The sequence below is a fragment of the Theobroma cacao genome, chromosome 3 (genome assembly GCF_000208745.1).
Source record: "Theobroma cacao cultivar B97-61/B2 chromosome 3, Criollo_cocoa_genome_V2, whole genome shotgun sequence".
Classification (NCBI taxonomy): Eukaryota; Viridiplantae; Streptophyta; class Magnoliopsida; order Malvales; family Malvaceae; genus Theobroma; species Theobroma cacao.
Window position 1 is genome coordinate 34,155,299 of NC_030852.1, and position 27,844 is coordinate 34,183,142.

Consider the following 27,844-nt stretch of genomic DNA (forward strand, 5'->3'; position numbering starts at 1 on the left):
ATATATATATATATATATATATATATATATATATATATGATTCAATTAAAAGATCTTTAAAAGCTCTAATACAATGTTCTCAATTGTAAGATAAAATTATACATAACATATGCATTAAATTCAATGATTTAAAAAAAAATACATTGATAAATTAATTTTGTATTAACTAAGCTATAAATTAATAAATTATTAATTTATCGATTAAATATTATCCTAATTAATTAATAAATTTCTATTAAATTATAAAAATTTAACCGTATCTAGATCAAAAGATTTTGTAATAATGTGATTGAATAGTGATATTTTCCCCTACCCAACGTTACATTGATTTGCTTTAACTTTTAGCAAATGAATGTTGTGTCCGCACTCGGGAGGGCACAGGTGGAGAGATCACATGCTGCTTAATTCAAACAAAGCCATGTAGATCTTTGTGAATATAACAACTCCCATCAATTTGTAGTTTTTGGCTGTTTTACTCCATGTCCTTTTTTGACACTGACTTCGGACCCATCTTCTTTATGAACCATTTGGGGGTTATTAATTAATTAAGATTAATTAATATGATTAAGTTAAACCCTCAACTTTTCTGTAAAACTCTTTTAAACTACAACGGTGAGCTATTGAATAAAGTGATTACATTAATTAATTAGAATTATCAATTGAGTCAAAACCCATGTTGTGATCTAGGTTATTTTTCTTTAAACAGAACACAAATGTTATTATGTTTTAGATACGACATTGGATTACATTTTTTTTATATTAAAATGTTGTACAAAAGTTGTAGATCATACCTTTATTGATGGCTTCAAAGAAATAATAATAAAAAAAACTTGTTCATTTGATTCTTGGTTCAAACTACATATTCAATCATTCAATGAATTTTGATCCTTTATGTACCATTGGGATAACTCTATCACGTGACATTCATTTTCTAATTGAAGATACATTCGATCGAGTGAGAAATCTGTAATTTACAGTTTGAAAGCAACTAAAACGAAAAGTACACAGGGAAACATATAAATCCAAGGATCCTATTAGAATAACAAAAAGGGCCATTCAAACAGCTAGCCTGTGCTGTCATTTCAAGTAGTAGAATGGTAAAGTACCCGATCTTTGCTACATGTAACAAAAGAAGCAAGAAGACAGGGAATCACAGCTCAATAAGCCTAGATATTAGGAGGTATAATATTTAAAAAATTTTATCATAATGATTAACTTAATTATAATATTATTTATATTTTTATATCACGTGATGTTGATTTGATATGATAAAATATTATAATTAATGATAAAATGTTATGTTAATATATTACAAATGATGATGACGTGATATTTTAATTGGATATAATAATATGACTATGTAATAGTTTTTATTTTTCATATTAACGTTATGTTAATGTCACGTAAATATAAAATAATAAGTTACATTTTGATTAATGATAATTAATCAATTATTAATTATAAAAATTTATTTGATTCAAAATAAAAATATATAAGTTTAACTTAATACAATAAAAGAATAAATACTTATTTAAATTTTTTTTAATAGCTTAAGGGTTTATTTGAGCATTAAGTCAAATTAAGAAAATGAGATTTTTTTTATTGAAGTTAAGAAAAAAAGAACAAATGAGAAAAGAAAATTCATAAGTGAATATTATAAATTAAAAAAATTAATTTATATATAGGAAAAAAATAGTGATGGGAGATCTTTAAATACATATTATCCTTAATTGAGTGAGAATAAGAAAAATAGTTGAGAATTAATAGTAATGTGAAAATTGAAAACAGATAAAATATTTAGATTTATTAGGTACATAATGACGAAAATGAGAAAATATGTTTTTTAATTAATTATTTTGATTTTTAGATATTTTTAATGATAAATGAGATAAATAGTTAAAAATTAATAAAAATATAGAAGTGAGAGAAAATAAATATTTATTAGATAAGAGAGAATAAATAAATATTTTATAAATTATCTTTATTTTTATATATATTTTAATATAATTAATTATATTATTATTATTATAAAATTATAAAACCTATAAAAATTTGAAACTTAAACTATTTCTTTGATGACTTTATCCTAAAGCCGGTCCTTCAGTTAAACATGGGAACTTTGAAGGCTCGGAAAATTTCTACTCCAGCATTCTACCATATATGCATGGCCCTGATAAACTTATCGGCCTTTGATTGATGACATGTCAGCACAAGTGAAGGAGAATCCAGAAAATTATTTTATATATATATATCACAGTAAGAATCTAAGCTCAAAGCTGTCATATCGGATGGTCACCACTTGACTTGCTTTGATCACGGAGGGCAAACAAAATGCATGAATTGAGCACAAGCGAAGGAATCCTATCTAGTCATATGTTTGTTTCAAAGATTATATGAATTAGTTCAAATTATGAAATTACAAATAACTCATTAAATCAATTATAATTTATTTGATGATATCTACTATTCAGATAATGAAAATAATTCAAAAATTAATACGTATAATAAACCTTGACTTAAGAAAAATATGCATTTATGAGATAAAAAATGCATGAATTTATTATATCAATATTTTATGGAATTTGGGTGTGTTTAAGGTATAGAATTTATAAACTTATATGTGGGTTTCAAATCGAATAATAAATTAAGTTTGGTTTTAGTTCCCTATGATTGACATACGACTGGCCTACATCTCCGTGCTGCTGCCAACTAATTTTCAGGCCTTTCAATGAGCTGCTCTATCAGTCGTCCTTGGATCATAATTCAAGACAGTGGGGTTTTCAGTTCATAAATTCTTTTGGAAGTTTCCGGTCACAAATGTTGAATTTATTTTGGACTACTCTTTTATTTTTATTTTTTTACGAAGTTGACATTTAGTAATTAGTATAAGCATAAAAATTGATTTTCTTTTTCTTTTTTTTTTTGCTTAAATATTTAATAGTATATACGCAAAATAATTGGATTTTTGTTTGGAGGTCCATTAATATGAAAACCACCATATTTGTTTTTGGGGTTTTCTTCATCAAGGCACGAGTGTAACAATTAATGTAATTATTTCAAGCTCAAAATTCAATGATATATTGATACTTTTGCATAGACAAATCAAGTTTAAGGTGCCCAATTTGTAAACATTCAACCCCAAAATTAATTTGAAATTTGTAATTCCTTTTCATGTTTAATTTACAGTTGTAATATTGAAAAGAAATTTCACATGAAAATCATTGTTCTGAGGTTCAAGTTTAAGGTAATTAATCAAATGCTATTAAATTAATTATTTTTTTATAAAAAAATTTAAAACTATCATATAAGCATTTAACTTAATAATGATTAGGTGCATGGATGTGATTTATTCAAAGATCAATAAAGATTTGAACCCTTCCTTGATTCAAATTTGTGAAATAGCACTTGATTAAAGGAGCAAGCATTTAAAAGCAAAGGTAATCCATATTCAAGAAGTGCAAAAGAAAACAAAAAACCACTAGCAAATATACAAGTTGAACTGGCATGTGTTACTTATCTATACAGAAAAAGAGTCAGCATGAGCAGCACTTCTCGTGACATTAGATTAGCTATCGCTATCAATGATGATATATACATATATATATATATATATATATATATATATATATATATATAGCAGCCACCTGGAATTTCAATAGTAAGAAGCTTTAATTTTGCTTCATAGAAACTTCAATGCCATTGCCCCCACATGATCATTTCAATGTCTAATGTATTCAAAAGTTTGAACTAGTAAGTTGCTCTGCTATATATGGAAAGAGTCGGTTCTGGCTTCCACTTTCAACCCAAAAAAAACAGTATTTTTCTTTCCTTTTTTCACACTAAATTCTATTACTACAACAAAAGGCAAAACATGACAAATTAAAGTCACGGAGTCGGCCATGCAAGAGGTATAGAGTTGGGAAGACGATAAGCATAGCGGCTATATGGTATTCGGCTGCACTCTCTACATATCTCACACGTCGAAACGTCCCCACTTCAGTAAATTAAACAAATTAAGTTTAGATCACTAGGGACCATTCAGTTGTAGTCTTTGCTTAATTACTTTGTATGTATTCTTCAGATTCTAATCCAGGCATGATACTATTATTCACATCAAAGCTAAAACTTTGCTCTAAAGTTTATTTTCTTGTTCTGGATCTGCCAAAAAAGTTTCATCCTGACATGCTTCTTAAAATTTCGAAGAGCTAGGGTCAACAATGGACCTAACTTCCCATGGGGAAATGGATTTACTACGAGATCATATGAAACTAGGGTTTTGGGTCCATATAACACGCAATATATGAGAATTGAGATTAGGGACACCAAAATGAAAGTGACCTAATACCAACTGCAGGACTTTGGACTTGATAGAATAACTAATTAACAGACAATAGTTAATGTACTAAATCTGTCGTTGCTCGTAGTCTCTAGGATTTTCCTTATCACGTGAATGTTTTGTCTATCAAAGTAACTGAAGATATACAGTTGTGGCATAAAATGGGTATTGCAAAAGCATTTTGAGTGTATGGGGTAAGTAAGTAGATTGTATATCCAATCCAATGCAAAAGAAGTGGGAAAAAGGAGGAAAAAAACAGTGATACTGAGTTTTCGAACGTTCAAGGTTGTAGAGATCAGGGGACTGAAACAAGGTAGGGAAACGATATGATTCCAAAATGAGTGCATGAGACAATAAAACGTTGGCTGATTTACTCTTTTTCCTTTTTAAAGTTTAGTCCTTTGTTTTTTGTGTTTTCGCATCGATAATTTTTTGTACATGAAGAAATGTTAAAGGGGCTTCTTATACTTTTCAAATAGATCTTGTTACATTTATACGTAAATGTTACTACACAAGAATAGTATTTCGAATTGTTGATTCATACTTAGAACCGATTTTTGTATTTTTCAATGATTTCAATGTAAAAGAAAATATTCAAATTAATTAAGCTTAATAATTTGGCCAAAAAATCAATCTTAAATGTCAGGAGGCACTCACTGGTATATGTGTTTACACATAAAAAGAAATGTCATTACAACATAGACTTCATGTATTTTATGCAATATATATATAATATAAAGAATATTTTGCTCTCCCAAAGTACTGTTATTGCAAAAGGTAAGCCCTTAGGTAGGAATGGATCGACCTAGTTATCGTCTCCAAAAAGAAAGGAAAAGATCAGAGGTCATGTAACCAGAATCGATCACAGTGCAGGTGGAGTAGGCTGACCTGACATGGGGTTTCAATATAGTAAATAAACCAATAATGCATGATTCCATAACAAGTGGCCTCTTAAGGGATAAAACAAATTAAAGCAGAGAATAGCCTTGAAAAACCTGTTAAAAACCAATCATAGACATAAAGGGGAACAAACCCGAAAACCATTCACGCTAAGTTTTGGTTTCTTTCTTTTTCTAGTCTATCCTGACAGGTTGATCAAACCCTGGTAAATGCTCCAACAATATATGTTGGACCAGGGGTTACGGTTGGTGGCAGGGGAAGTCTATGATACCCTTACATTCGTGATTGTGTGTTTATAAATAAATTTATCTTTTTGATGGATATTTTAGTTAACAAAAAGGGCCAAAAAGAATCTTGCAGGATAGTGATGATGGAAGACACATTCTTTGCCAAAAGACCTGTCGTCCAAAACCCCAATATGGGGGGGTTTCAGCCACAACAAGGCATCTTTCAGAACCACGCTTCTAGTAATTGCAAAGCTCCAATTTGGTACTATGTAAATCCAGACAGGCTTTATAGACTTTTTTCTGTTTTATACTTTTATATATTTTGTGTCAATCTCCATGTATAGAAAAGAATGTGTCTAGATATACTTCTTTCAAGGTCCTTTTTTTTGTTTAATTTTATCATATTTTAAAGCAAATTAAGCTAATAAAACCTCCCAAAAAAAAATAGTTTAACTACTACACTCTATCCTTTTGAATCTGGCAGTGTGAAATTGAGAGAAGAAGAAGAAGAAGAAGATACCCCCTTTCCTCCATGAATTCCTCTCCTCATACCTAGGTTTATTATCCCCAACTTTCACAAGCTTAATCTGAACCCTTTGCCATATTCCAGTTTACACTGTGTCCGTGCCAATAGGTTGACTTTAACACATGGTATCTAAGATAAATGAAAAAAAAAGGGGGAAAAATATAAAAATAATTGTTGTTATTATTTTTGTTCACTCTTACGATGACGTTGACACAGGGGCAGCAGGCTTGTCTCTTCTAATCTGATTTGGCTGACTAATATTTCCAGCACATGCTGAAAAGAGTAATCACTCACTCAACAGCCAGTTAGTGTAGCAAATTTTTTTTTGTAGCAAAGGGCACATTAAATCTTTCGCCGGACACTCCCTACAGTTGCTTCTCGCACACCAAACGAAGGTCTCAACTCAACCCACGTTCAGGAATTTAGTACTAGAATCAGAACGAATATTCTTAATTATACCGCCCTGGTGTGTTCGTTGATGCTGTTAGAATCCATAAAGCTTGTGTTTCCATGTGAAGAATAGATATCTTATCAAGTTTATGGTTAGGCAGTTTAACTGTGTTGAGAGTTGAAATTCTGGGAACCACTGAGAAAAATCGACCAAAAAGATTTGATGTAGAATACGTACATAGTCATAGCAATACATTACGTCAAGACATAATAATTATTATTCTTGTTTTTTGTTTATTATTCCTCACCAAATCCCACCTAGAAAAATCATATCGGACGACTGCTTGAAAAATGAAAATGTTTCATGTAGCCACTGTTCCTTGTACCACGTTCTTCACCCTTTCTCTTTCTCTGTCCTTTCTTTTCCTCGCTTCTTTGTACTTTGGGATCAAAGCAAGCAAATTTCGAAGAAAAGAATCTTTCTGATGCTGTTTTCTTCATATATTTTTTGGGTTTTGTTCCAAAAACAAAATTGTGAATTAGCAATCTAGAAAACAGTCCCCCAAAGAGCTACACTTGATTTAAGCATTGATTATTTTCTTTTACACGTTTTCTTTGAAGCTCCATGGAAAGAAAGTTTGTTTTGCTTTTGTTTCTCAGACATGTCTATGTCTAAATCTACTTCTCATTAAAGCTTTACTACTTATTACCATTAGTTTTTATTTGGGTTTTTCTTTTTTTTTTTAAATAATTATTTCCACTTCAAAGCAAGAAAAAAAAAAAAGGGAAAAAAGTTGTGTCTTTGTTGGCACTGGTTGTAGGACCAAGTGTTTTTCTGTATCTCGGGTAAGGGGAGGAAACTGAGAACACAGATCCTTGTTACAATCCTTTTCATTTCATTTCCTCTCTTTTTAAAAGCTCTTAAACAAAGAAAGCAATAAAATAAAATGTGCTTGTGTGTGCGTGTATTTGCGTGTCTTTATTGGGTACTTACTTACTTCCCCCGCCCCATTGAAAAGAGCGAGTCTTTATTGAATTTTCTTTCTCATTGTTCATTAAACTTAGTTTACATTTCTTGATAATGGAATAAGATACTACATTTATATATAAAATTTTTATTTTTCTCCCTTTCTTCTTTTGTTTTCCTCCTTTTTCTTAACCATCAAAGTGAGTGTTTTCCTTTTTTTTTTTTAATTCTGGGCACAAACGGGAAATTAGTTTCAACTTAGCCTAAAGTTTTGTATATCTGTTAATGATCATTGCCAGTTGCTTTCTGAACCCATTATCCTCGGGTTTTCAAGCTTCATAGCTACCCAAAACACCATTTTTCAGGTCTTAGCTATTGAAGTTTTTAGGCCTTTTTTTTTTAAGAACAAAAATAAGCTGGTTTTGAGCTCTGGGTTGTTTCTGGTCAACGAAACTTGGGGTAGTAGTGAGACAAACCCATCTGGGTTTGCTGTTTTGGGGAAAAACAATCATGAACTTGAGCTCCATCACATGTTTTTATTGAAATGCTTTGGTTGAATATTCCATAGGAGTTTATTGGAGCTGGTGTTGGTGAATGACGACTTAGCAATCAGAGTAAGAATCAATTTGCATCTGATCTGATTAGGCTGGGGTAGTTTATACATATAGATATCATGCAAATGGCTACTGGGGTTCAAAATCAAGAGCGACTGCCAGAGAACCTGAAGAAACAGCTTGCTCTTGCTGTGAGAAATATTCAGTGGAGTTATGCAATTTTCTGGTCCATTTCAGCTAGACAGCCAGGGTACAAAATGTTCCATTTTTACCCCTTTTCTGGCCCCCTTCTTTTTTTTTTTTCTCTTTCTAGAAGAAAATTAACATGCACTTTTGTTTTTTTGAGGAGCAATTTCATCTCTGCTTTTTGAAAACACTGGGTTTGCTTCTGGGACTCTTCTGCTTAATATTTTTGTTTCTTCCTAATTTTTCTCTAGATTTCAAGTATTCTACATCATTTTATTTTGCCATAGTGTTTAAAATGCAAAGTCAAACTCTTTAAGGAGCTAAATTACCTAGAATAGATTGAGATTACTTTTTTTCTAACATTCCTTTATGCTTTTCCTTATGACAAATGCTAATATCTCAAAAACATTTGGAGTTGAAGCTCCTTCTAACTATTCTAATTTTTACTATCAATCTAGTATTTTGCTAAAGGATTCTGCCTATTCTTGTTTGCTATCAATGTGAACACTTCAGGGTATTGGAATGGGGTGATGGTTATTACAATGGTGATATAAAGACAAGGAAAACAGTTCAAGCTGTCGAGCTGAACGCCAACCAACTGGGTTTGCAGAGAAGTGAGCAACTGAGAGAACTTTATGAGTCCCTCTCGGCTGGTGACAGCAGTCCTCAGGCTAGAAGACCTTCGGCAGCATTATCTCCAGAAGATCTTACAGATACTGAGTGGTATTACTTGGTTTGCATGTCATTTGTATTCAACATTGGCCAAGGGTAATCTTTCTTCCATACTTTTGTTCTCAGCCGTTCAAACCGAAAACATCAATGTGTCTGATTGTTAATTCTTCCTCTAAATTGTTGTTAGATTGCCAGGAAGAACATTGGCCAGTGGTCAACCTATTTGGCTTTGCAATGCTCATTATGCAGAGAGCAAAGTGTTCAGTCGATCACTGCTAGCAAAGGTCGGTGCCTGTGCTTTTATGCTGGCTAAATTTTAAGATTAGTTAATACGTTCAGAAATAACAGTTTGGTTTCTTTTTCCATGGCTGGAAACTTTGGCAACTGGCTCTCTAGAGTGCATCTATTCAGGTATTGATCTGCTTTCTCCATTGCCTTAATTTATCTTCATTTCAATATGAAAAAAAAAAAGGGTACCATGTAAACAGAGACTTTAAGGTTGTGTTAATGAGTCGGATAAATTTTGTTTGAGCTGGTTTGATAATTTTACTGCACCTTGGCAACACGGCATGTCTGAGGGTATTCAGTGATTCCTTCTCATACCAACTTTAACCCTAATTGCTAATGGAAATAAATTACAAGTGACATTGCCTTATAGTGAATGTAGAATTATAATACTTCATATGTAGACATGGAAGCTTGAAAGGGCTAGAATGATTAGATTCCTTGTAAATGTTTCTGAATGAAATCCTTACATTTGTCTTGATTTCAGACTGTAGTATGCTTTCCATTTTCAGGAGGTGTGATTGAGCTTGGTGTAGCTGATATGGTAACTTTTCTGCCATACTTTTATTTGTTTATTACCATTGAGAAATTTGCTTCCAGTGCAGTTTTATTTTGGTTCAAGTCTTGCTGTTATATTGAAAATTATTTCTGTAGGTATTGGAGGACCTCAGCCTCATTCAGCGCATTAAAACTTCTTTCTTGGATACTCCACACCCAATTGGTTCTTATAAATCCATCCCTGTTGCTGGAAGTACAGGAAATGACAAAGATCTTGCTTGTCCAGCTCTTGAACCTCAGATCCCTGACACCAAATTAAGTCCACTTTTAGGCTGTGAACAACTAGAAATGGCTTCTCCCAATGACAGTTCAGATGGCTTTGAGCCTAACCAACCAGCAGAAGATTCATTCATGGTTGAAGGGATAAATGGTGGAGCTTCTCAAGTACAAAGTTGGCAATTCATGGAAGAGGAGTTCAGCAATTGTGTCCACCATTCCTTGAATTCCAGTGACTGCATATCTCAAACCTTTGTGGATCATGGAAATGTTGTTCCTCTTTGTAAGGGGGAAAATGATAATGACAATGGTTTGCAAGATGTTCAAGAGTGCAATCAGACAAAACTGACCTCTTTAGACATTCGAAGTGATGATCTGCACTACCAAACGGTTCTCTCAGCCCTATTAAAGACCTCCCACCAGTTGATTTTGGGGCCACACTTTCGAAACTCTAACCAGGAATCCAGCTTTATGAGGTGGAAGAGAAATGGCTTGGTGAAGTCTCAGAAAGCAGGAGATGAAACCCCTCAAAAGTTGTTGAAGAGGATATTGTTTGAAGTTCCTCAGATGCATGATAAAGGGTTACTTGACTCTCCTGAAGATAATGGCATTAGAGATGCAGCTTGGAGACCAGAAGCTGATGAAATTTGTGGAAACCATGTGTTGTCAGAGAGAAGGCGGAGGGAAAAACTGAATGAACGATTTATGATTCTCAAATCACTGGTCCCTTCAGTTAGCAGGGTAGTTAAATTTCCATTCTCCTTAGTTATTCCTAATATGAAAATTACCAAATTAACTGGCATTGTTTATGCAGGCTGATAAAGTTTCCATACTAGATGATACAATAGGATACCTACAAGACCTCGAGAGAAGAGTTGAAGAGTTGGAATCTTGCAGAGAGTTAACAGATTTAGAGGCAAGAATGAAAAGAAAACCTCAGGATCATGTAGAGCGAACATCTGATAACTATGGCAATAACAAAATGACCAATGGAAAGAAGCCATCCTTAAATAAAAGGAAAGCTTGTGATATTGATGGAGCAGAGCTGGAGATTGACTATGTTGCATCAAAAGATGGTTCGACTGAAAATGTAACGGTCAGTATGAGCAACAAGGATTTTCTAATTGAGTTTAGGTGTCCTTGGAGGGAAGGGATTTTGCTTGAGATAATGGATGCACTAAGCATTCTCAATTTGGATTGCCACTCAGTTCAGTCATCTACAACAGAGGGGATTCTCTCCCTGACTATAGAATCCAAGGTAAGACTCTTTTGTATGTGCTTCATAAGAAAAAGTTTAGGAAACCAAATCCGTTAATGATTGACATTCGCAAGTATTATGAACAATTGACCCTAAATAAAGTGTCTGTGCTTATTGCAGTACAAAGGATCAACTGCTGCATCAGCAGGGACGATTAAGCAAGCATTGCAAAGAGTTGCTCGGAAGTGTTGAAGCATATCTTCTCACCGGACAAACCATAGAGTTATTTGGTCTAGATTTCCCTGCTTCGTTTGTAAAATCCCCTGTCATGGAAGGTTCTGTAGATGAGATGCCACAAAGAAAAAGGTTTTTCCTTCCTGTAGGCTAGTAAAATAAAGGGAAATAAAAACTTTGAGCCTTGTAATTTTCTTCAAAATCTAGCGCTTACGTAACAGACCTTGACCTATGGCTTCAATCTTGCACCTTGTAATAGCATCAAGAAAAGAAAATGAATATTCGAGCTACAATAGATGCCTTATAATTTCTAATGGATTAAGCTTTATAAATTTAAAGAGTAGGGTTTGAATTTTTTTTTTTAAGTCAAAAAAAAAAAAAAAGACCCCTCGCACAACACTCACCGTCCACCGCCATGTACCTAACAAAATCAACTTGTCCGTACTACTGTAGCAGGAAAGGAACATTAAGCCTTATCATATGTCCAACATGAGGCACACGGCAGTACTAATGATGGCTTCAGGGTAGTCATTTTCCTGATACTTACATTTCTTAAAAGAAAAACAATTCTCTTTGCGTATATCTAATTGGAGAGAGAAAGAAGTACTATATTATAAGGTGGTGCTATTATTTATAATGGTTTTCATGGAATTTTGAGAGGGTGATGTGCTAAAGCTAATTATAGTAATGTAATGTAGTTTGGTAAACAAATGCAACTTGGTTTAATCAAGAAAATAAAGTATTCTAGCTTTAAGCAAAGCAGGAGGGGGGCTTGCTTGGGTAGTCAAAAAGGTCTAAAAAGAGGTGAATTTTAAATGGAAATAACATCAGAAAAGGCTGACAAAGTTTTCAAAGACTAGACAAATTTTAGGGTCAGGTTAAATGATAGCAAGGAGAACCCTAAATACAATATGAATCTAGACACAGGAACTGCAGTTTTGTTTTCAGCAAGCACGCTAGCAAATATCGTTTAATACTAGAATCATGAGTCGTTTTTAACTCTTAAAATTCCCAATTATGCCTTTGGAGGTAATTTTGATTAAGTATAAAACAAAGTTTGTTAAACGACAAAAGGAAAATAGATTGTATGCTTACTGTGTATTCATTTCAGTTCACTGGAATATTAGGAATTTTTGATTTGACTATAAAGGATTGGAGAATAGGCCCACCAAATCAGGGCAGTGATAAAGGTGAACAATTTTCGGTGGCAAAGGGGCATCTTCATTGAAAGACGTAATAGCTATGGCAAAGGAGATAAAGGGGAGCATAAAAGGTTCAGGCTTGAAAAAGAAGTGGGTAGAAGAGACGGAGGCATGCATAACTTGGTGACCCCTTTGCTTTCCCGAATAAACTGAAAAAAAAAACAAAGTTTAAAAATGGGTTTGTTCCATTTGAAACCCAAAACTATGATTGAAGAGTGCATGACAGACTTTGCTTATTGCAGTGAAGTGTGGGCCTTGGCATGAAGGCTTTTTTGTAATGTTAATCATGATGATTGCCATCATTCCCCTTCAAATTTCCACTGAAAGATGTTTCAATCTTTAGTTATGTCTAATCAGTTAGCTTAATGGTAAATAAAAATCTTAATCACAATACAAAAAGTTAGGCAAACACGGTGTCTTGACCTGAAGGAAGATACAAAGATTCAGTCGGATCCTGTGAAAGTTTAATTTTCCCAATAAAGCAATTGCACAGTCAGTTAGGCTGGCAGCCCAATGGAAGTCCCCCAGCTACATCGACCAAGGATTGTTGAATTGGGGCCCAAAAAGTCTTTTCATGTCATCTTATTGACAATTCTACAACTCTTAAGAAGATAAAGCGTTAGCTTGTAGAGAGTACTGAACTAGGTATGAAATGGGGAATTTTTTTTATTAGTAGTACATTTATCTATAAAGCGACATTGTCAAAGAGTGATGAGGAAAAAGCAGGAAAACAAAAGAATGCCATCGAATCCACTAACAAGCAAAGACAACTAAGAAAAAGTAGAAATTCTAAAGATTTGTTCCTTCCCCCTGACCTTTTTTACCCAACAACATGATAAATAGAAAACAATACATTAGTTTACTACTGCTAGTCAACAACACATGATTCACAATTGGATTAATTAAATTATTGACCCCACAATTCTAATGATGGATTTCCATATACATTGAGAAAACAAACAACAGGCAACATTTAAGAATTCATGACTAATCACTGCACTTCGACTTTTAACCCAGCAAAATCCTTTACAGTGTATCCTATTTTGTCAAAATTACCAACCTCATTACTTTCTCTAAACTTTAGGTAATCCAAGCAAACAAATGGATGGTAAACCCTTGAGTTCCCAACTCCCACAACTGCATCTGGTGCCAAGATTACCTTCTCATCCCCAAAGCACCAGAAGAATGCTAGAGAGAACCGGTTCATGAACTGCTTCAAAACAACTCGGTGCTCTGATGATCTTAACCTCCCATTGCTCCAAGCCTGCATAAGATCTCCTATGTTCACTACTAAGGAATTCTCACATGGGCGTACGTCCATCCACTTCCCTTCCTTGGATCTCATTTGGAGCCCACCAAGCTCATCCTGATACACAATTGTTATGCAACTCATATCAGTGTGCATTCCGAGTCCTTCAACTTCCCTTTCTTCCACATCATCTGGTGGTGTGTAATTTACTATCCTCAGATATCCATGACAGTCACCAAATTCAGACTCATAGAACTTCTCTTCATAACCATCTCCTAAACTCCTTAATATGATCTCCGCGATTCTCTTTGACAAGTTCATCATATTGTCTCCATACTGTTGTAATATCTCACTATAGATGGAAGAGAACAGATAAAACAAAACAAAACAAAAGAATGCACATGAATAAACTGAAAAGAATTGTGGTAACAAGAGACTAATCATTGAATAAAATTATTACCTAAATTCAGATTTCTCTTGGCCAAAGAGTTCATTAGCAGAAGCCTTAGCAGAGGCAAAGAAATCCGGACCACTAACTCTTAAACTCTCAAAGTAGGGAGAAGCTATGAAATAGGGTGTGTATGTTTTGATACATGATGATGGACCGAGTTTGAGCTTCGTATCTGGAGGAAGGCTAAATATTTCATTTGAAAGTGCACGAACTTTGTTAAATAGATTTTGCGGGATGCCATGGTTGGTAACATAAAAGAAGCCCCATTCCTGACAGGCTTGTGAGAGGGAAGATAGAAAAGAGGGTTCAGAAGGTTGGGTTAGATCTAATACTGGGAGCTTTATAGAATCTTGCAGTTCAGACATTATTATATATGGAAACAAAACAAGATCCTTGAATTGGATTGCAGTCTAAGAGTGGTAGGTTGGTTACATATAGGATCTAGGGTGGAAGAATCTGAAAATAGATTAGCATTCTAGCACATACCAGAAATGATTAAGCTACTTAAAGATTAGGCATTATTTACCACCACTAACAATTATAATAAAATGCATCATAGGAAAAATGGCAACACGGTGACCACGATACTTAGAGTGATTGGTTAGGCATAAAAAGATGGTGGGCGAAGAGTGAGTTTTGTAGCTATCTTTTGCAGACAAATTTCATTTAAAAACTAAAACACAATCACCTAATGGTGGAGACCACGGATCAAAAGCACGACATAACCCTCCTAGCTGATACTAACCACTAGTAATAGTATTATGCACCTATTGTTTACATCCACTGAATCCAAGAGACCAAAATGATTTAAGCGGACAAAGAGACATCGTGGCATGGTCAGCAAAGAATTTTAGTATAATGCAGTTCAATTACCAATATTTTTATTTTTTAAGTACAGACATAAAGAAACAACAAAAATGAAGCACCAGAACAAGCTAAGAATAAGCATGTGCGCATGGACAAACCAGACATTTGCATATGTTCTCATATGCAAATTAAGTATAAGGCCAGGCCAAGAAACTCCATAAATTACAAGTCAGAGACTTAAGCTCTTCATTTGCATATGATACAGTCTTTAGACAAAAACAATACAAACCGACACATGTGGCCACACACACTCAGAGACATAAGCTCTTCATATTTGGCTAAAACTATAAAGCATTCATCACCAGAGAAAAATAAAATACGGCTGCCAAAAGAAGTATAATGTTTAATAATGATAGAAGTTTTAGAAGAAATGTTTACAGTATAGTCTTGACAAAAATTTCATTGTGAGAAATAGGTGATATAGATATGGGCACAGACCTTAAGCATCCAGTACTCATATTAAGAAATCCTGCTAAACTCATTTTCTTTCTTGTCATCTGGAGCTGAAAGCAATGACACAATGAATATCACCTTCACTCTACACAACTATGGAATTGTTACTGACATCCAACATGGCATTATTCCCATTCAATTGTTGATGGGGGCTTTGATGTGATGTCTTGAACCACACGATTCACACCACGAACATTGTTGCATATTTTTCGAGCCACATCATCAAGGAACTCATGTTCAAAATAGTACCTGGAAGTCCAAAATTGCACGAGGAAAAATGAGAATTTCAGGATTTTGGAGTTAAGAGGGGGAAAAGGGAGTCAAAGATTAATTCACAGGCTTTTTACCAAACAACCATTGCCAATAAGACAGAGAAAAATGCAATTTTCCTAGATTTTGAGAAACTTGTAACATGCAACTCTGCCAACATGTAATGCCTAAGAGGATGGAGGGACATCCATTTTTATTGACTTAGGAAGTTGTCGATTTTATCAAGCCTCTGACTAAAATCTACATTGAATTTGCCACATTTTAATATCATTACTTAAGAATGCTAACAATCTCCTTTGAACGATTTCCAACTTAAACTGCTTCTGGTACTTCCAGTCAGACAAACCATATCATGTAGCCCTACCAACCGATTTCAGCAAATCACTAACCCTTCTTGCAAATAGCCAAACCATGCGCGTTAAATCATTTTCAACTCAGCCCAACCTCAGAGACACATTTCAGCTTATGCTTATTACTACACACTCTTCGTTAACCTGAGCAATGAGAACTAACCAATCTGCTGTCATTCCATCTTGACTTGTAACAGCTCGAAGAGCAACAACATGAGAATGTGTTCTTTGATCACCTTGAACTCCAACTGATTTTACAGGCAAAAATACAGCAAAGGCTTGCCAAATTGAGTCATAAATGCCAGCATCCTTGATTGACTGAATGAAAATTTCATCAACCTGGGAAAGACAAGTCCATGAAGAAAAACATGATAAAAGATAACACCTTATAGACAAGGTTGCAATTCCTTCTGTAAACACCTCATACCTGACGAAGAATATCTAAGGCATTGCCTTCAGTTACGTCACCCAAGATTCGTACTGCAAGGCCAGGCCCAGGAAATGGGTGGCGCTTTAAAAATAGCTCAGGAACTCTCAATATCCCCCCAAGTTGGCGAACCTTAAAAAATTAGAAAAAATAAAAATGAAACTAATTCAAAAGAGGAAGAAGCTTTCAATAGAAGTAAACATTCAGCAAGGGAATAGAATCAAGACCTCATCCTTGAATAGAAGTTTAAGTGGCTCAATGAGCTTTAATTTCATGTCTTTGGGAAGACCTCCAACGTTATGATGACTTTTGATTGTGTGAGAGTGGGTTCTTCCAGTTCCTGGTGGAGGACAAGATTCAATCACATCCGGGTACAAGGTTCCTTGAACCAAGAAAGCAGGTTTCTTTCCTAATTTATGCTCCAATTCTTGAGCAAAAGTATCAAAGATGCAGATAAATTCTTTTCCAATTATCTTTCTTTTCATCTCAGGGTCTACAACCCCTTTTAGCTTACTAAGAAATTGATTAGTTGCATCAACACAAGTAACAGGTAGATGTAGATCCCTTTCAAAGGTTTCCATCACCCGTTCTCTCTCCTTATACCTACAGCAAAAAAAGCACAATCAATAAATGCACAAGCAATGATTTATAGAAGCTTATAACCAAAATGTACATTTGGGAATTCAATAACTAGTGCTGAAAGAAAATGGAAAATTGTTTGCTTTCTCACCTTAATAAACCATTGTCCACAAAAACACAGTGAAGTCTATCTCCAATGGCCCTGTGAACAAGCATTGCAGCAACTGTGGAATCAACACCTCCAGATAAAGCACAGATAACATGATCATCAGGCCCCACCGTGTTGTTGATCACCTTAATTTCTTCATCCATTACATCTTCCATTTTCCAATCAGCATTCATTCCACAAACATCAAACAAGAAATTCCTTAGAGTCTCCATCCCTTCTGGCGAATGTGTAACCTAAATAAACACAAATCAAAACATTATTCAACTGTTTCAAAGCCACAGCATTTTAGTCATTTGTTTATTGTTTATTTTAAGTCAATAAGCAAAAAACAAATAGCAAATATTACAATCAAAACAAACCTTAATAAACACAAAATAAAACCCAAAAACTCAACGAATAGAACTAAACCCATAATTCAAATTACCTCAGGATGATACTGCAACCCATAAAACCTATTCTCCTGATCCTCAACCGCAGCCACTGCCCCCTGCTGACTCCTAGCCACCACTTGAAACCCATTAGGCAACCTAGCAGCCTCATCCCCATGACTCATCCAAACAACCTGCCTATCCCCAACTCTCTTCCCACCAAAAAGACCACAACTTTTCTCAACCTCAATCTCCATCCTCCCATACTCCTGCCTTTCCCCAACCCTAACTTCACCACCAAGTCTCTGAACAAGTAACTGAAGCCCATAACAAATACCCAGAACAAAAACCCCATTGGACAGGGCCCACTTAACGAACCCATCAGCAAATGAAGGAGAATCATCGGAATGGACCGAGTGTGGTCCGCCGGAAAGGATAACGACTTTTGGGTTGAGGGACGTGATCGAGGACAGAGGGGAAGTGCCGGAGATGCAAAGGGAGAAGATAGAGAGGGAGCGGATACGGCGAGTGATGAGATGGGTGTATTGGGAACCGAAGTCTAGGATCAGGACTAAGTCGGATTTCACGGCTTTTGGGTCCATTGGGAGTTTTAGGGTTTAAGGGAAAGGGTGGTGGCTGTGGCTGTGGCTCTGGTTGCGGCTTGACGGTTTTTCTTTGGATAGAAGGAAGTGGTGGCGGGCGAGGGGTTTAAGGAGGAAGGCGGAGAGAAATTAGGGTTCTCGGAAAGTGGGGTAAGAGGGATTGGCGGGAAGTGGGGCTACAAATAAATAACAGTAAGTTAGTGCCAACTGACATTCTTTTCCTTATTGGGTTGAATAAATTATGAGATGCAGTGCGCTTTCAAAACGGGTACCTTTTTGGATTTTCCGGGAAATCTGGCTTATTTATGTAAGTTGGGCCTTGCAGTTCGGGCCAACTTTTTCAACTCGGGTCGGATAATGATAGTAATCCGGAGGCGATTCAATCTCTATTGTTATTATTATTATTATTATTTTTGGGAAGATAATGTCTATTACTATTATTAATTAAAATTTTGTAATTCTATTAACACTACATCCAGCCTCATCAAATTACAATATCTAGTCTTCAATTTTTACAATATCTAGATTCAAACTTATCCAAGATTTGGAGTGCTTTTACAATATCTTGACTTTTATAGATAAATTTTTATTATTAATCATAGTCAGTTTCTGAATATGAGGTGAGGTTGAGTTCAAAAAATCTAAAATACACTACAATATAAACCAATTAAATTTAATTATCCGAACAATTGAACTATAAAAGATTGATTATGACTTGAAGTCATGTTGATAATCATTGCAATAACACAAAAATATCAAAACATTTAAGTAAGCAGGACGTTTTTTCTTATGTTAACACAGTTTGTTACCAAATATTCAATCAGGGGTCATCTTTTTGATTAATTATGGAGGTTCAGTGAAATTTCCACAAGGATGCAATTGAATTATTAACTTACCCCAAGTTTGTCATTGTGTTGGTGCACAATTGCTTGAATCTCCATTGCTGCCTTTCAGATTACATGCAACAGTCAGAGTTTTGGTATACATTCACTCTGCCAGATTTCTGTACCGTTCTTTCGTTGGAACACTTTGTGGACCTGGAAATTGCACCAGTAAGAACTTCCCTCACTTTCATTTCCTCAAAGTCTTCAAGGTTGAACAAACCATTCATCAGAAATCAGATCATCACTAGAATAAAAACATTGGTTAAGCACTTATTTGCTTAAACCTTCTCTCTCTGTATGAATGCATGATTTCTTATTACTTCATTGTTTACATACAAGTTAACAGTGGCCGGGGCCCCCATAGAAAAGATCCACTGGATAGGGAGCACCATCTTCGTGAGTAGTCTGTGCATCGTAGCACTGAGGTCTATCAGAATAAACCTTAAGAGAGTCGCCATCTGGATAAACAAAATTTCCATTGTCCCATATTTGCATCTGCTTGAAGTAGGCAGATTTCCCATCATGGCCATATTCTGGTAAATGGCCACTCCCCATTGCAGGACTAGGCTCATTTGCTGGGCTGTAAACCTGTCCTCCCCATGTAATAAAATTGGCACCACCATACATATAAGAGAACAGTTTTTTTGGCCAGTACCCAACAATTTTGCTGTAGAACTGGAGCCACCATTCCCCATCCTAGCATGAAAATAGTATTTGTTAGAAGGAAAAGCATTTGTTGCTAACAATTAAAATTATTAATTGCTAAAACCAAATTTACAAAGATGAAATTTCCCAGATAAAGAACAGATGAAAAGAATTCACCTTAATTATTCTGATTTCTATGTCTTCTTGTGTACCATTATAAGTAGAAATTTGCTTCAGAACAAGACCAAGGCTTATTTCAGTGCTGACTTGTACAAATCCTGGACAAAGATAATCATAGCATCCTGTCTTTTTGTAACCATCTACCTGTTTCCCTAAAACAAAATTAGCACAAACGGGGAATAGAGAGTTAAAGAGAAATGAAGGTTGGAAAACTCACGGTCCAGTAGGAGAATAGCCGAGTGTAGTTGCTCGAATAAAGACGTGGTTGGACCTGGAAGTAAAAGCCAGAAACCAGGGCAAAAACATCAGAAAATCAGTTCCTATAGGAACCCCATTAATGACTAATCTTTTGGGCCCTTAATTTTTTACTATGAAATTTGATTTGAAGGCTACAAGAAAAGGAGTTCAAAACAGTTACTTACTCCCCACCCAAACTGTATAACATTGAGTGTGTCGACAGGGCCATTTGCAATCCACATACTAGCCAAGCTAAGTTGATTAGGTGAAACACTAGGGTTCCACACGTTCATGGTTGTTTTTGCTCCAAAGTTGTGCTTGGTATATTCAGCATTAGCAGACTGTATTCACCAAAAAGGTAGAGAGAATACCATAGAAATAACTTTAAAAACAACTTACTTGGGAGACATTTTGATGATCAAGGGAAAAATATATATATATATATAAAACAAATTTTTATGATAGATTTTGCTTACAACATAGCCATTCGGAGCAGCATCGTTGCTGTGAAAACGGGAAGTTGTTGGATAATTCAATCCTAAAGCTTTTATTTTCTTGGCCATGATTAGATCCTCCTTTGTAGTCCTTTTAATGAGCACTGATCCTGGTGGGCATCTTATGTTCTCGGGCAGAAAGCGCGGAGGTTTAGTTTTCATTGAAGATTTGCCTCCCATCATCTGATCCTTTGGAATTCTTGTTGGTCTCATCTGTATTATACTCACAATTAAAGCTAATCAACAGAGTGATTATACTGGTTATATATTAATTGTTCCATTGTCACATGAAACTTGAAAGGGAAAATAGTGGGGAAAGATTGCTGACCTGAACTTTGTGATCCTTGAGCAAAGGATGATCAAAAGCATGTTGTTTGTAGATATCAATGCAATCCAAGATATCCCCATATTCAGTCTGTTATCATATAAAAAAAGGTAACAATTTTTTTCAGACACCATAGATAACAAGAGATGCTAAAATACCCCCTTAATCAGTGCTTTGGCATTATAAGCTCACCAGGAAACTCTTAATAGGAGGTTTGTTGATAACTTTGAGCTGTCTTTCCATCTCCAGGTTTTCTTCTTCTGATAATGTTTTCCATTCTTGGACTGCATCTGCTCCTAATAAGAGAGCAATCATTATCTGCACAAGCAATAGTAACATGAAGTTCCTAGAGTATCCGGCAGGAATGACCATGTACTCAGCTTCCATGGTGGGTCAGGAAACAATTGAAACAGATGCAAGTCCTCTCTTGCTTGTCTTGCAAAGTCCAGCCATGCGTTTAAATACATGAAAGGTTGTGACTTTTGGTACATTTCCATAACTGGGTATAGCTCTGTCTAAGAATTATGACAAGTAAATGCCAATTAGCTATTGCTTACTAATTGCTGGTAAGTTTAACTCATATAAGAAAATTGATATTAAGTTTCACTTTTTTCTTTTAATGTAGAGAATTAAGACATTCCATAACATGTAAATTATTGCTTCCCACAAATGAAAGACTAGTCTGGACAAATTATTAAGGGTTAATCATCTCAGAGCATAACATGAAAGAAGCCAACTATTCAAACCCACCATTAAGCATAAATCCATTAAATCTAGCACCCCAACTCATGCACCAAAAAAGTTCAACATACCATCCTTAAAATAAAAAAAAAAAAGCCTAAAATAATCTTAGTAATCATTTTCTGTTGGACATTAAATTCTTCAAGCTTTGCTAGCCATAAGGAGAATACCTGACATATCTAGCTATTTTTTGAAATAAACTACAAAGAAATCCAAGATGACTGCAGGTCAAATGGTGCAGTTTATGCTGGACATGAACACACTCTAAAACTTTCCATTAATGTAATGGGAATTGAATTGAAACACGAGTAGCACACCATTTCTGCCTTCTGCTAACTGCCATTTCTGGTTCTTCTTGAGTCCCAAACCCCAGTGAATCAATAATAGTAAAATGTCAAATTAAAAAAATAAAAAGAAAAAACAAGAAAACCACTGTTTAGACTGATAAATGAGTTTCTTGGCCTGTTCTCTTGTTTACATTTGTCACTATGTTTATATTGTTTCTAGAGGAAAAGTGACTTGCTGCCACTTTGGCATCAAAAAGCGGAATGAGTTTTTGAAGTCCTATCACTTCATTGAAACTTACAAGCAACAATGGCCATGGCCCCCATAGCAGACGGTAACTCTCCAGGGATGCAAGTCGCCAGTAAAAAGCAATGCACCCTAACATTGCTGTTTATTACCATATCATATCAGTTAAAATTGGGGGTAACGAACATTCAAGGCTAATATAGTACTGTTTGTGTTTCTTGGCCCGCTCTGTTCTTTTTCTCCATTTATGGAATTGATTTGTATTGATCAAAACAAAACAGAGAGCAGGTTTTCACCCAAAAAAAGATATTAAAGAAAGACAATAAATGGAAGAGGTTATGGCATGAAAAACGTATATACATCTGAAATGTGTAGACTAGTGGACTGAATAATTTACTTGGGAATTACAAGCTATAAGCCAATATTGCTGTATGTGTATACTGGCTCATCCAGTCTTGCTGGAAATCTTTTTGGAACTGAAAATTTAAACTAGTGTCAAGTAAAAGCTATAACTGATAGTATTAAGTAAACTATGCATATAGGGAGTCTAGACCATCGACTGAATCCATGCACCAGACCAGACCGATAACCTCTTGCAAACCAGCAAAAAAAATCTCCCTTCTAGAGCCAGCACACTGTTCTGCACACAAAATTAGGAGTTAGGAGTGAACATGAGGTTAGAATATACATCCAAAGAGGCTGGTCACGTCTCCATAAATATGGGACACTAGCTGTGTTGCCCTGCATAAACTGCCTCTATTTTGCTGATGCCATTTGGGAAGAAGCACACGAAGCAACATGCACTGCTTTAAGTTTGCAGCCAATCTCCAATGTCGACTACCAAATCCTCTAGGATGCGGTCCACTAACTCAGTAACAACTTCCTCAGTATCAATTCCAGTATCCATCCACACTCTAGATTTGGCCAAATCCTTTTCAACAAGTTGCTGTAATGTTTGTTGGGGTAGCTCTGAAAAGAGTAGCCAATCTACATGTCTTAACACCTCATGAACCACATTTTTTGATAACAGAACCGGTCGAGGTCTTGGGTTGACAAGTGATACCCAAGGAGAGCATCTGAAATAGCATTGATATATCTCCAAAAGGACTTCACTGATGTAGCCAAAAATCAGCCTACGATCAGCACAGGACTTGTCTGGCCATACTTCGACACTATCAAACAAGGACGAGTTAAGCATTTGGTCTGACAAATGACATTTCCTAGAGAGTTCACCCCAATTGAGACCTGACTTTTGCAGAACTGCTTTTATGTACTCGGACAAAGATCCTTGCTTGTCCGTGGAAGTACCTGCATTACTCTTCAGATCCAAATGGGATTCCACAAGCAAAGATGCATAGAGTTCTTCAATACAAAATGGCCCAACTGGTGGCTCAGCTGCACAAGGTTCAGATGTTCAGATGTTAACTCAGCATTTTATATAACAAATGAAAAAGGTGTTCTCTATATAGTAAGTAATTTCTAGTATAAGAATTCACCTGCTAGAGATATGGTGCTAGGAGAGCTAGTGTTATCTTCTACAAAGAACTGCTCAAGAACCGATATAGGACTTGGCTGCTCTGCTCTGTCAGTCATGCTATCAGAATCTTCTGCTCTTTGAATATGAAAAGGACTTGAAGAATAAACATGTACTGAAGAAGATGATGTTTGATCCCCTAAAGGTGAATCCTAAAAATAACCAAAGTGACAGGATCGAACATAATTTTAGCACATAAGACAACAAAAATTAAACAGAAGGAGAACAAGAAAAAGGTAACAGAGAAAACACAGCACATCAATGACAAAAAGATAGGAGGTGAATAGTTGATGCACTGGAGAAACTTAAAGCGTGAAAATGAAAGAAATATAACAAAAAAATTAAAATTAAAAACAGTTTACCAGTTTTAAGCATTCAAGTAATTCACTGTCTCCGAATGTGTTGACTGCTTCAGTTCTTGGGTTGGTGTTGGTATTCTGCACACCATTTGGTTCCAAAGCATTACTTTCACCCCATCTATCTGCGTGATTTCTTTCCATGATATTCCCAGGACATACAGAAGTTTGATTAACTGCTCAGATAAGAAAAATTATATTATGTGAGGGAAAAATGTAGAATGGAAATTTGATTTTTCTCTTTCATAACCAAGAAATACCTTTGTGACTCAAATCTTCACTAGGGGAATAGACAGTTGGAAGCACTTTGGTGGCAGGAGATAAATTGCCGGGGATACTTTTCTTTTCACCTTGCAATCGATCATCTGGTTTCTCATTATCAGACATGGGATCTGCCCCTAAATTTTTAATGGGAGAAGAACTTAAGCAGCTGCTCTTCTTTTCATTCTGAACCCTCCACTTGTATCCATTGGCAGTTGGAAAATTGTTGTATGGTGAAAATCTCATCTGCGGGGAAGCAAATCTATGTTCCTTGTTCCTTCCTGGAGTAAGTAGGGGCAACAAGTCGTATTCAGGCAAAGACATTAATCTATCCATAGTTCTCAGGGTCTGTTTTCTAGACAAATCTTCATTTCCGCTATTTAATATCTCTGAAAGATGTTTCGTAGAGTGAAATTTTCCTTTGAGATGCCTTATAGTTAACAGGTTTGAGGTTCCATTGCAACTTTCTGTGGAAGAAGCAGCTTTGCCTCCGATGCCTGAAGGCCCTGAACCAAAGTTCTCTGTTTGGCCCATCCCATCTCTTCTATTGACCTCAGGGGAAGATTCGGACATTTTGCGAACGTCGGGATAGCTTTTACCAGTAGAAATTTTTTCATTTGCCTGCCTGCTCATTTCTTTACCACCCTCATCGAACTGTTCGAAGTCACGTTGAGATTTATGAATACCATCAAGGGACATCTGGCACTGCTCTTTTTTGTTTACCCTCATAGCATGCCTCAATTTCCTTTTCATGTGTTCAAAAGACAAGAATGCTGGCCTAGCACTCCTCTCCTTTTTCCTCAAGCTATAATGAGACTGTGGTGATGGCCAATTACTGATTCTATCAGGACAGTTTTGCATGCCAGGCTTCAAGACTACTATTGTGTTTGAAGGTTCGCATTCCCCTGCTTCTTTTGGCTGGCAGTGTGATGTTTTAGCTTTGGAGGAAGATTGATGTTGCTGATTCTTTGCCTGAGAATGCCGTAAACCTTGAATATGTTTCACTAGCAGTGAATTTGGGTCTTGTAGGAGTTTCGTGAATAATTCCTTGTTGGAATTTAAAATCTCCAATGCATCTATAAAATTCTTAGACCGGTTGGCTAGCTCATTTCTATCGAGGTTCTCCCCATCAGTTAACTTCTGATTTACAAAAGCTTCAACCGCTTCATTCATATGAACTCGAAGATTAATCTCAGTGTGGCGATAATGCTTCCCACCACCGTTGCTTTTACAACTATAAGTCCCTCCATTGTTAGTATCCTCATCATCGCCGGATGCTTCTGTCAGTGATGCCGAGTTGTTGTTAAATTTGTCAACCATATTTTGATCAGAAGGCTGCCTACATCCCTCTGTTGCTCTATCCTTACAACCACGTGCAGGAAAGCGACTGGATTTCTTGGAATTCTTGCTTGCCTTCCTATGGTCCTTTGAATGACCAACAAGCTTGGGGTTAAATTGTAGATTTTGCATTTCAGCAATGGCTGTGTTCTTCTTTACCTGAAGCTTCACAGGCGTCTCTTCTTTTATAATTCGTTTAACTTCTGGCTTCCTGGAGTTAACCCCAAGATTCTTGCTATCAAGTGCATCCTGAAAAAATTTAAATTTTCATCTCAGAATCTTTTTGCTCTTTGTTGCAAAGAAAGAATAATTACCAACATCTGCAATAGGCCTAAGGATGCATAGATTATTTCCTTGTTCATAATATGCATAGAATTTGATTATAAAGCAGGTTAACAAGCTCACATCTCTGCATTGATCCTTCTCCTCATTAGTGAGAAAATCAGACCTATTCCTTGTATAACCATCACCTACAGATGAAAAATCAGTATAAATTAAATTTAGTTGTACATGACAGCTATAAGACTTAAAACATGCATGTGACAATTATTGATAAAATCAGAATAATTAATCTACTTTAAAGAACTTATCAGTACATCTGATTCGTATGGAAAATGAAATTATATTTCATCCACAACCAAAAGCAAAATTTGACCTTTATCCTGTCTGTTAACGCGCTTCTTATCAGAAATGAGCTTCCCATGGGAATGACCTTGGCGAAAATCGAAGAAGTGAATTAATCCCAATGCACATCCTGACTTGTACTTTTCATAGATTGCAGGGCTTTTAGGTGACAGCACAGGGCTCTTAAGCGATGGGCTCCTGGGCAATCTCCTATCCATATTTTGGGTGGATGAGTACTAACTATGAAGCATATTGTGTGTTCATTCACTACCTCTTTGATGCAACAGCATCAGATGAACACCTGAGCATGAGAACAAGGAAAAAGAATTGAAGAGACTATAAAGTTAATCAGTTAATCAGCTAAAGAGACTAAAATTGTCAGTGGGATATTCAATGACACCAGAAGCAAGTCGAAAAGTCAAAATCATGTACATTTGAATTTTTTTGCTGAGGTAATTCTCATAGAATTTAAATATTAGGTGTGCTATTGACACCATACGTTCATACCCAGCAACGATGGGTGGAAGAACCATGACACTGGTTGAAACAAATGCTTATACGTAGAGTATTTCGATTACAAACAAGTGTCTGATTGTACTGATAATGAACAACAAACTAAAATATTCAAAGCCATCTAAGACCCCAGAAAATGAAAAATAAAAAAGAAAGTAAAAATCTGCTAATTTCATGAAGAGGGGGAATGAGTTCTGGAGATTCCATGAAACAAGAGGCCATATCAAAGAATTAAAAGCCAGTTCAAGCCACTGCCAGCAAGTTCAAAGCAAAGTAACTCCATTTTCTTTTCAGCACCCGCTGGATCAGCTAAGGTTGAAGAAGCACACACCAAATCAACATAGAATGGAAATCTATACTTATCAATACAAAGAAGCATGTTTTGAGATACAAAGAGAAAGTACCTGAAATGGTTTGTGTTGAAGGAGAAGAAGAAGAAGAAGAAGAACAGAATCAACTACCCCTGTTTCAATATATTAAAAACTTTGGCATTCTATTTATGTCTGAACTCTGAACCATTTGAAAGAAAAAAAAAACCATCTTCATGCATTGCTCATCTTCTGCAGAAGCCAAAACCAAAAACCTTGTCCCTTCATCTACCCATATGACCACTTTTTTTTTTTTTTCTATTCCTTCCACTGACCAGTTCTTGTTATGGTGCTTTTCTGGCACTGGGTCCGTGAGACTTTTTGGCATTGAAGACAAACTGTAGAAGAGAAGAGAAGAAGAGAAAAGAATGGAGAGTTAAAGCCATGGAAGGAGAGGGAAAAAGAAAATTTTGGTTTAAAGATGAAGGATGGCAGAGAGTTATTATGACATTGACTAGTAATATAGTAAGGTTGCAGATATATAATATGTTACACGTTATTATGGGGTAACCTTTCAAATGAAGCAAAACCTTCTGTCTTCTTTTACTTCCCCCTCTCTTTCTTCTCTCTCTGCAAT

At 35.6% G+C, this 27,844-nt stretch overlaps 5 protein-coding genes across 6 annotated transcripts; 1 reads left to right on the forward strand and 4 right to left on the reverse strand.

Annotated features, from left to right (window-relative positions):
- LOC18606528 (transcription factor EGL1) lies at positions 7,150-11,537 on the forward strand. Its single transcript, XM_007040187.2, has 8 exons — positions 7,150-8,150; positions 8,600-8,854; positions 8,946-9,042; positions 9,155-9,169; positions 9,531-9,587; positions 9,698-10,558; positions 10,632-11,075; positions 11,196-11,537. The coding sequence occupies exons 1-8, from the start codon at positions 8,020-8,022 to the stop codon at positions 11,265-11,267; spliced, it is 1,932 nt and encodes a 643-aa protein (XP_007040249.2). The 5' UTR covers positions 7,150-8,019; the 3' UTR covers positions 11,268-11,537.
- On the reverse strand, positions 13,285-15,070 carry LOC108661416 (feruloyl CoA ortho-hydroxylase 2). The gene is made up of 2 exons (XM_018118105.1): positions 14,161-15,070; positions 13,285-14,052 (listed from the first exon to the last, which is right to left on the reverse strand). The coding sequence occupies exons 1-2, from the start codon at positions 14,514-14,516 to the stop codon at positions 13,443-13,445; spliced, it is 966 nt and encodes a 321-aa protein (XP_017973594.1). The 5' UTR covers positions 14,517-15,070; the 3' UTR covers positions 13,285-13,442.
- Positions 15,292-18,427, reverse strand: LOC18606529 (GMP synthase [glutamine-hydrolyzing]). Of its 2 annotated transcripts, XM_018118104.1 has the most exons (7): positions 17,691-18,426; positions 17,249-17,499; positions 17,033-17,121; positions 16,746-16,858; positions 16,519-16,650; positions 16,255-16,430; positions 15,292-15,720 (listed from the first exon to the last, which is right to left on the reverse strand). In XM_018118104.1, the coding sequence occupies exons 1-7, from the start codon at positions 18,234-18,236 to the stop codon at positions 15,597-15,599; spliced, it is 1,431 nt and encodes a 476-aa protein (XP_017973593.1). In that variant the 5' UTR covers positions 18,237-18,426; the 3' UTR covers positions 15,292-15,596. The 2 variants fall into 2 exon arrangements, with proteins under 2 accessions (XP_017973593.1, XP_017973592.1); XM_018118103.1 differs by having other exon boundaries at positions 16,746-17,121; positions 17,691-18,427.
- On the reverse strand, positions 19,253-21,388 carry LOC18606531. Its single transcript, XM_007040195.2, has 7 exons — positions 21,194-21,388; positions 21,005-21,091; positions 20,659-20,889; positions 20,368-20,523; positions 20,163-20,216; positions 19,943-20,089; positions 19,253-19,816 (listed from the first exon to the last, which is right to left on the reverse strand). The coding sequence occupies exons 1-7, from the start codon at positions 21,386-21,388 to the stop codon at positions 19,460-19,462; spliced, it is 1,227 nt and encodes a 408-aa protein (XP_007040257.2). The 3' UTR covers positions 19,253-19,459.
- LOC18606532 lies at positions 22,583-27,826 on the reverse strand. Its single transcript, XM_007040196.2, has 8 exons — positions 27,779-27,826; positions 27,304-27,605; positions 26,418-26,687; positions 26,168-26,232; positions 24,424-26,011; positions 24,170-24,339; positions 23,770-23,959; positions 22,583-23,668 (listed from the first exon to the last, which is right to left on the reverse strand). Exons 3-8 carry the CDS (start codon positions 26,602-26,604, stop codon positions 23,082-23,084), a joined length of 2,787 nt encoding a protein of 928 aa, XP_007040258.2. The 5' UTR covers positions 26,605-26,687; positions 27,304-27,605; positions 27,779-27,826; the 3' UTR covers positions 22,583-23,081.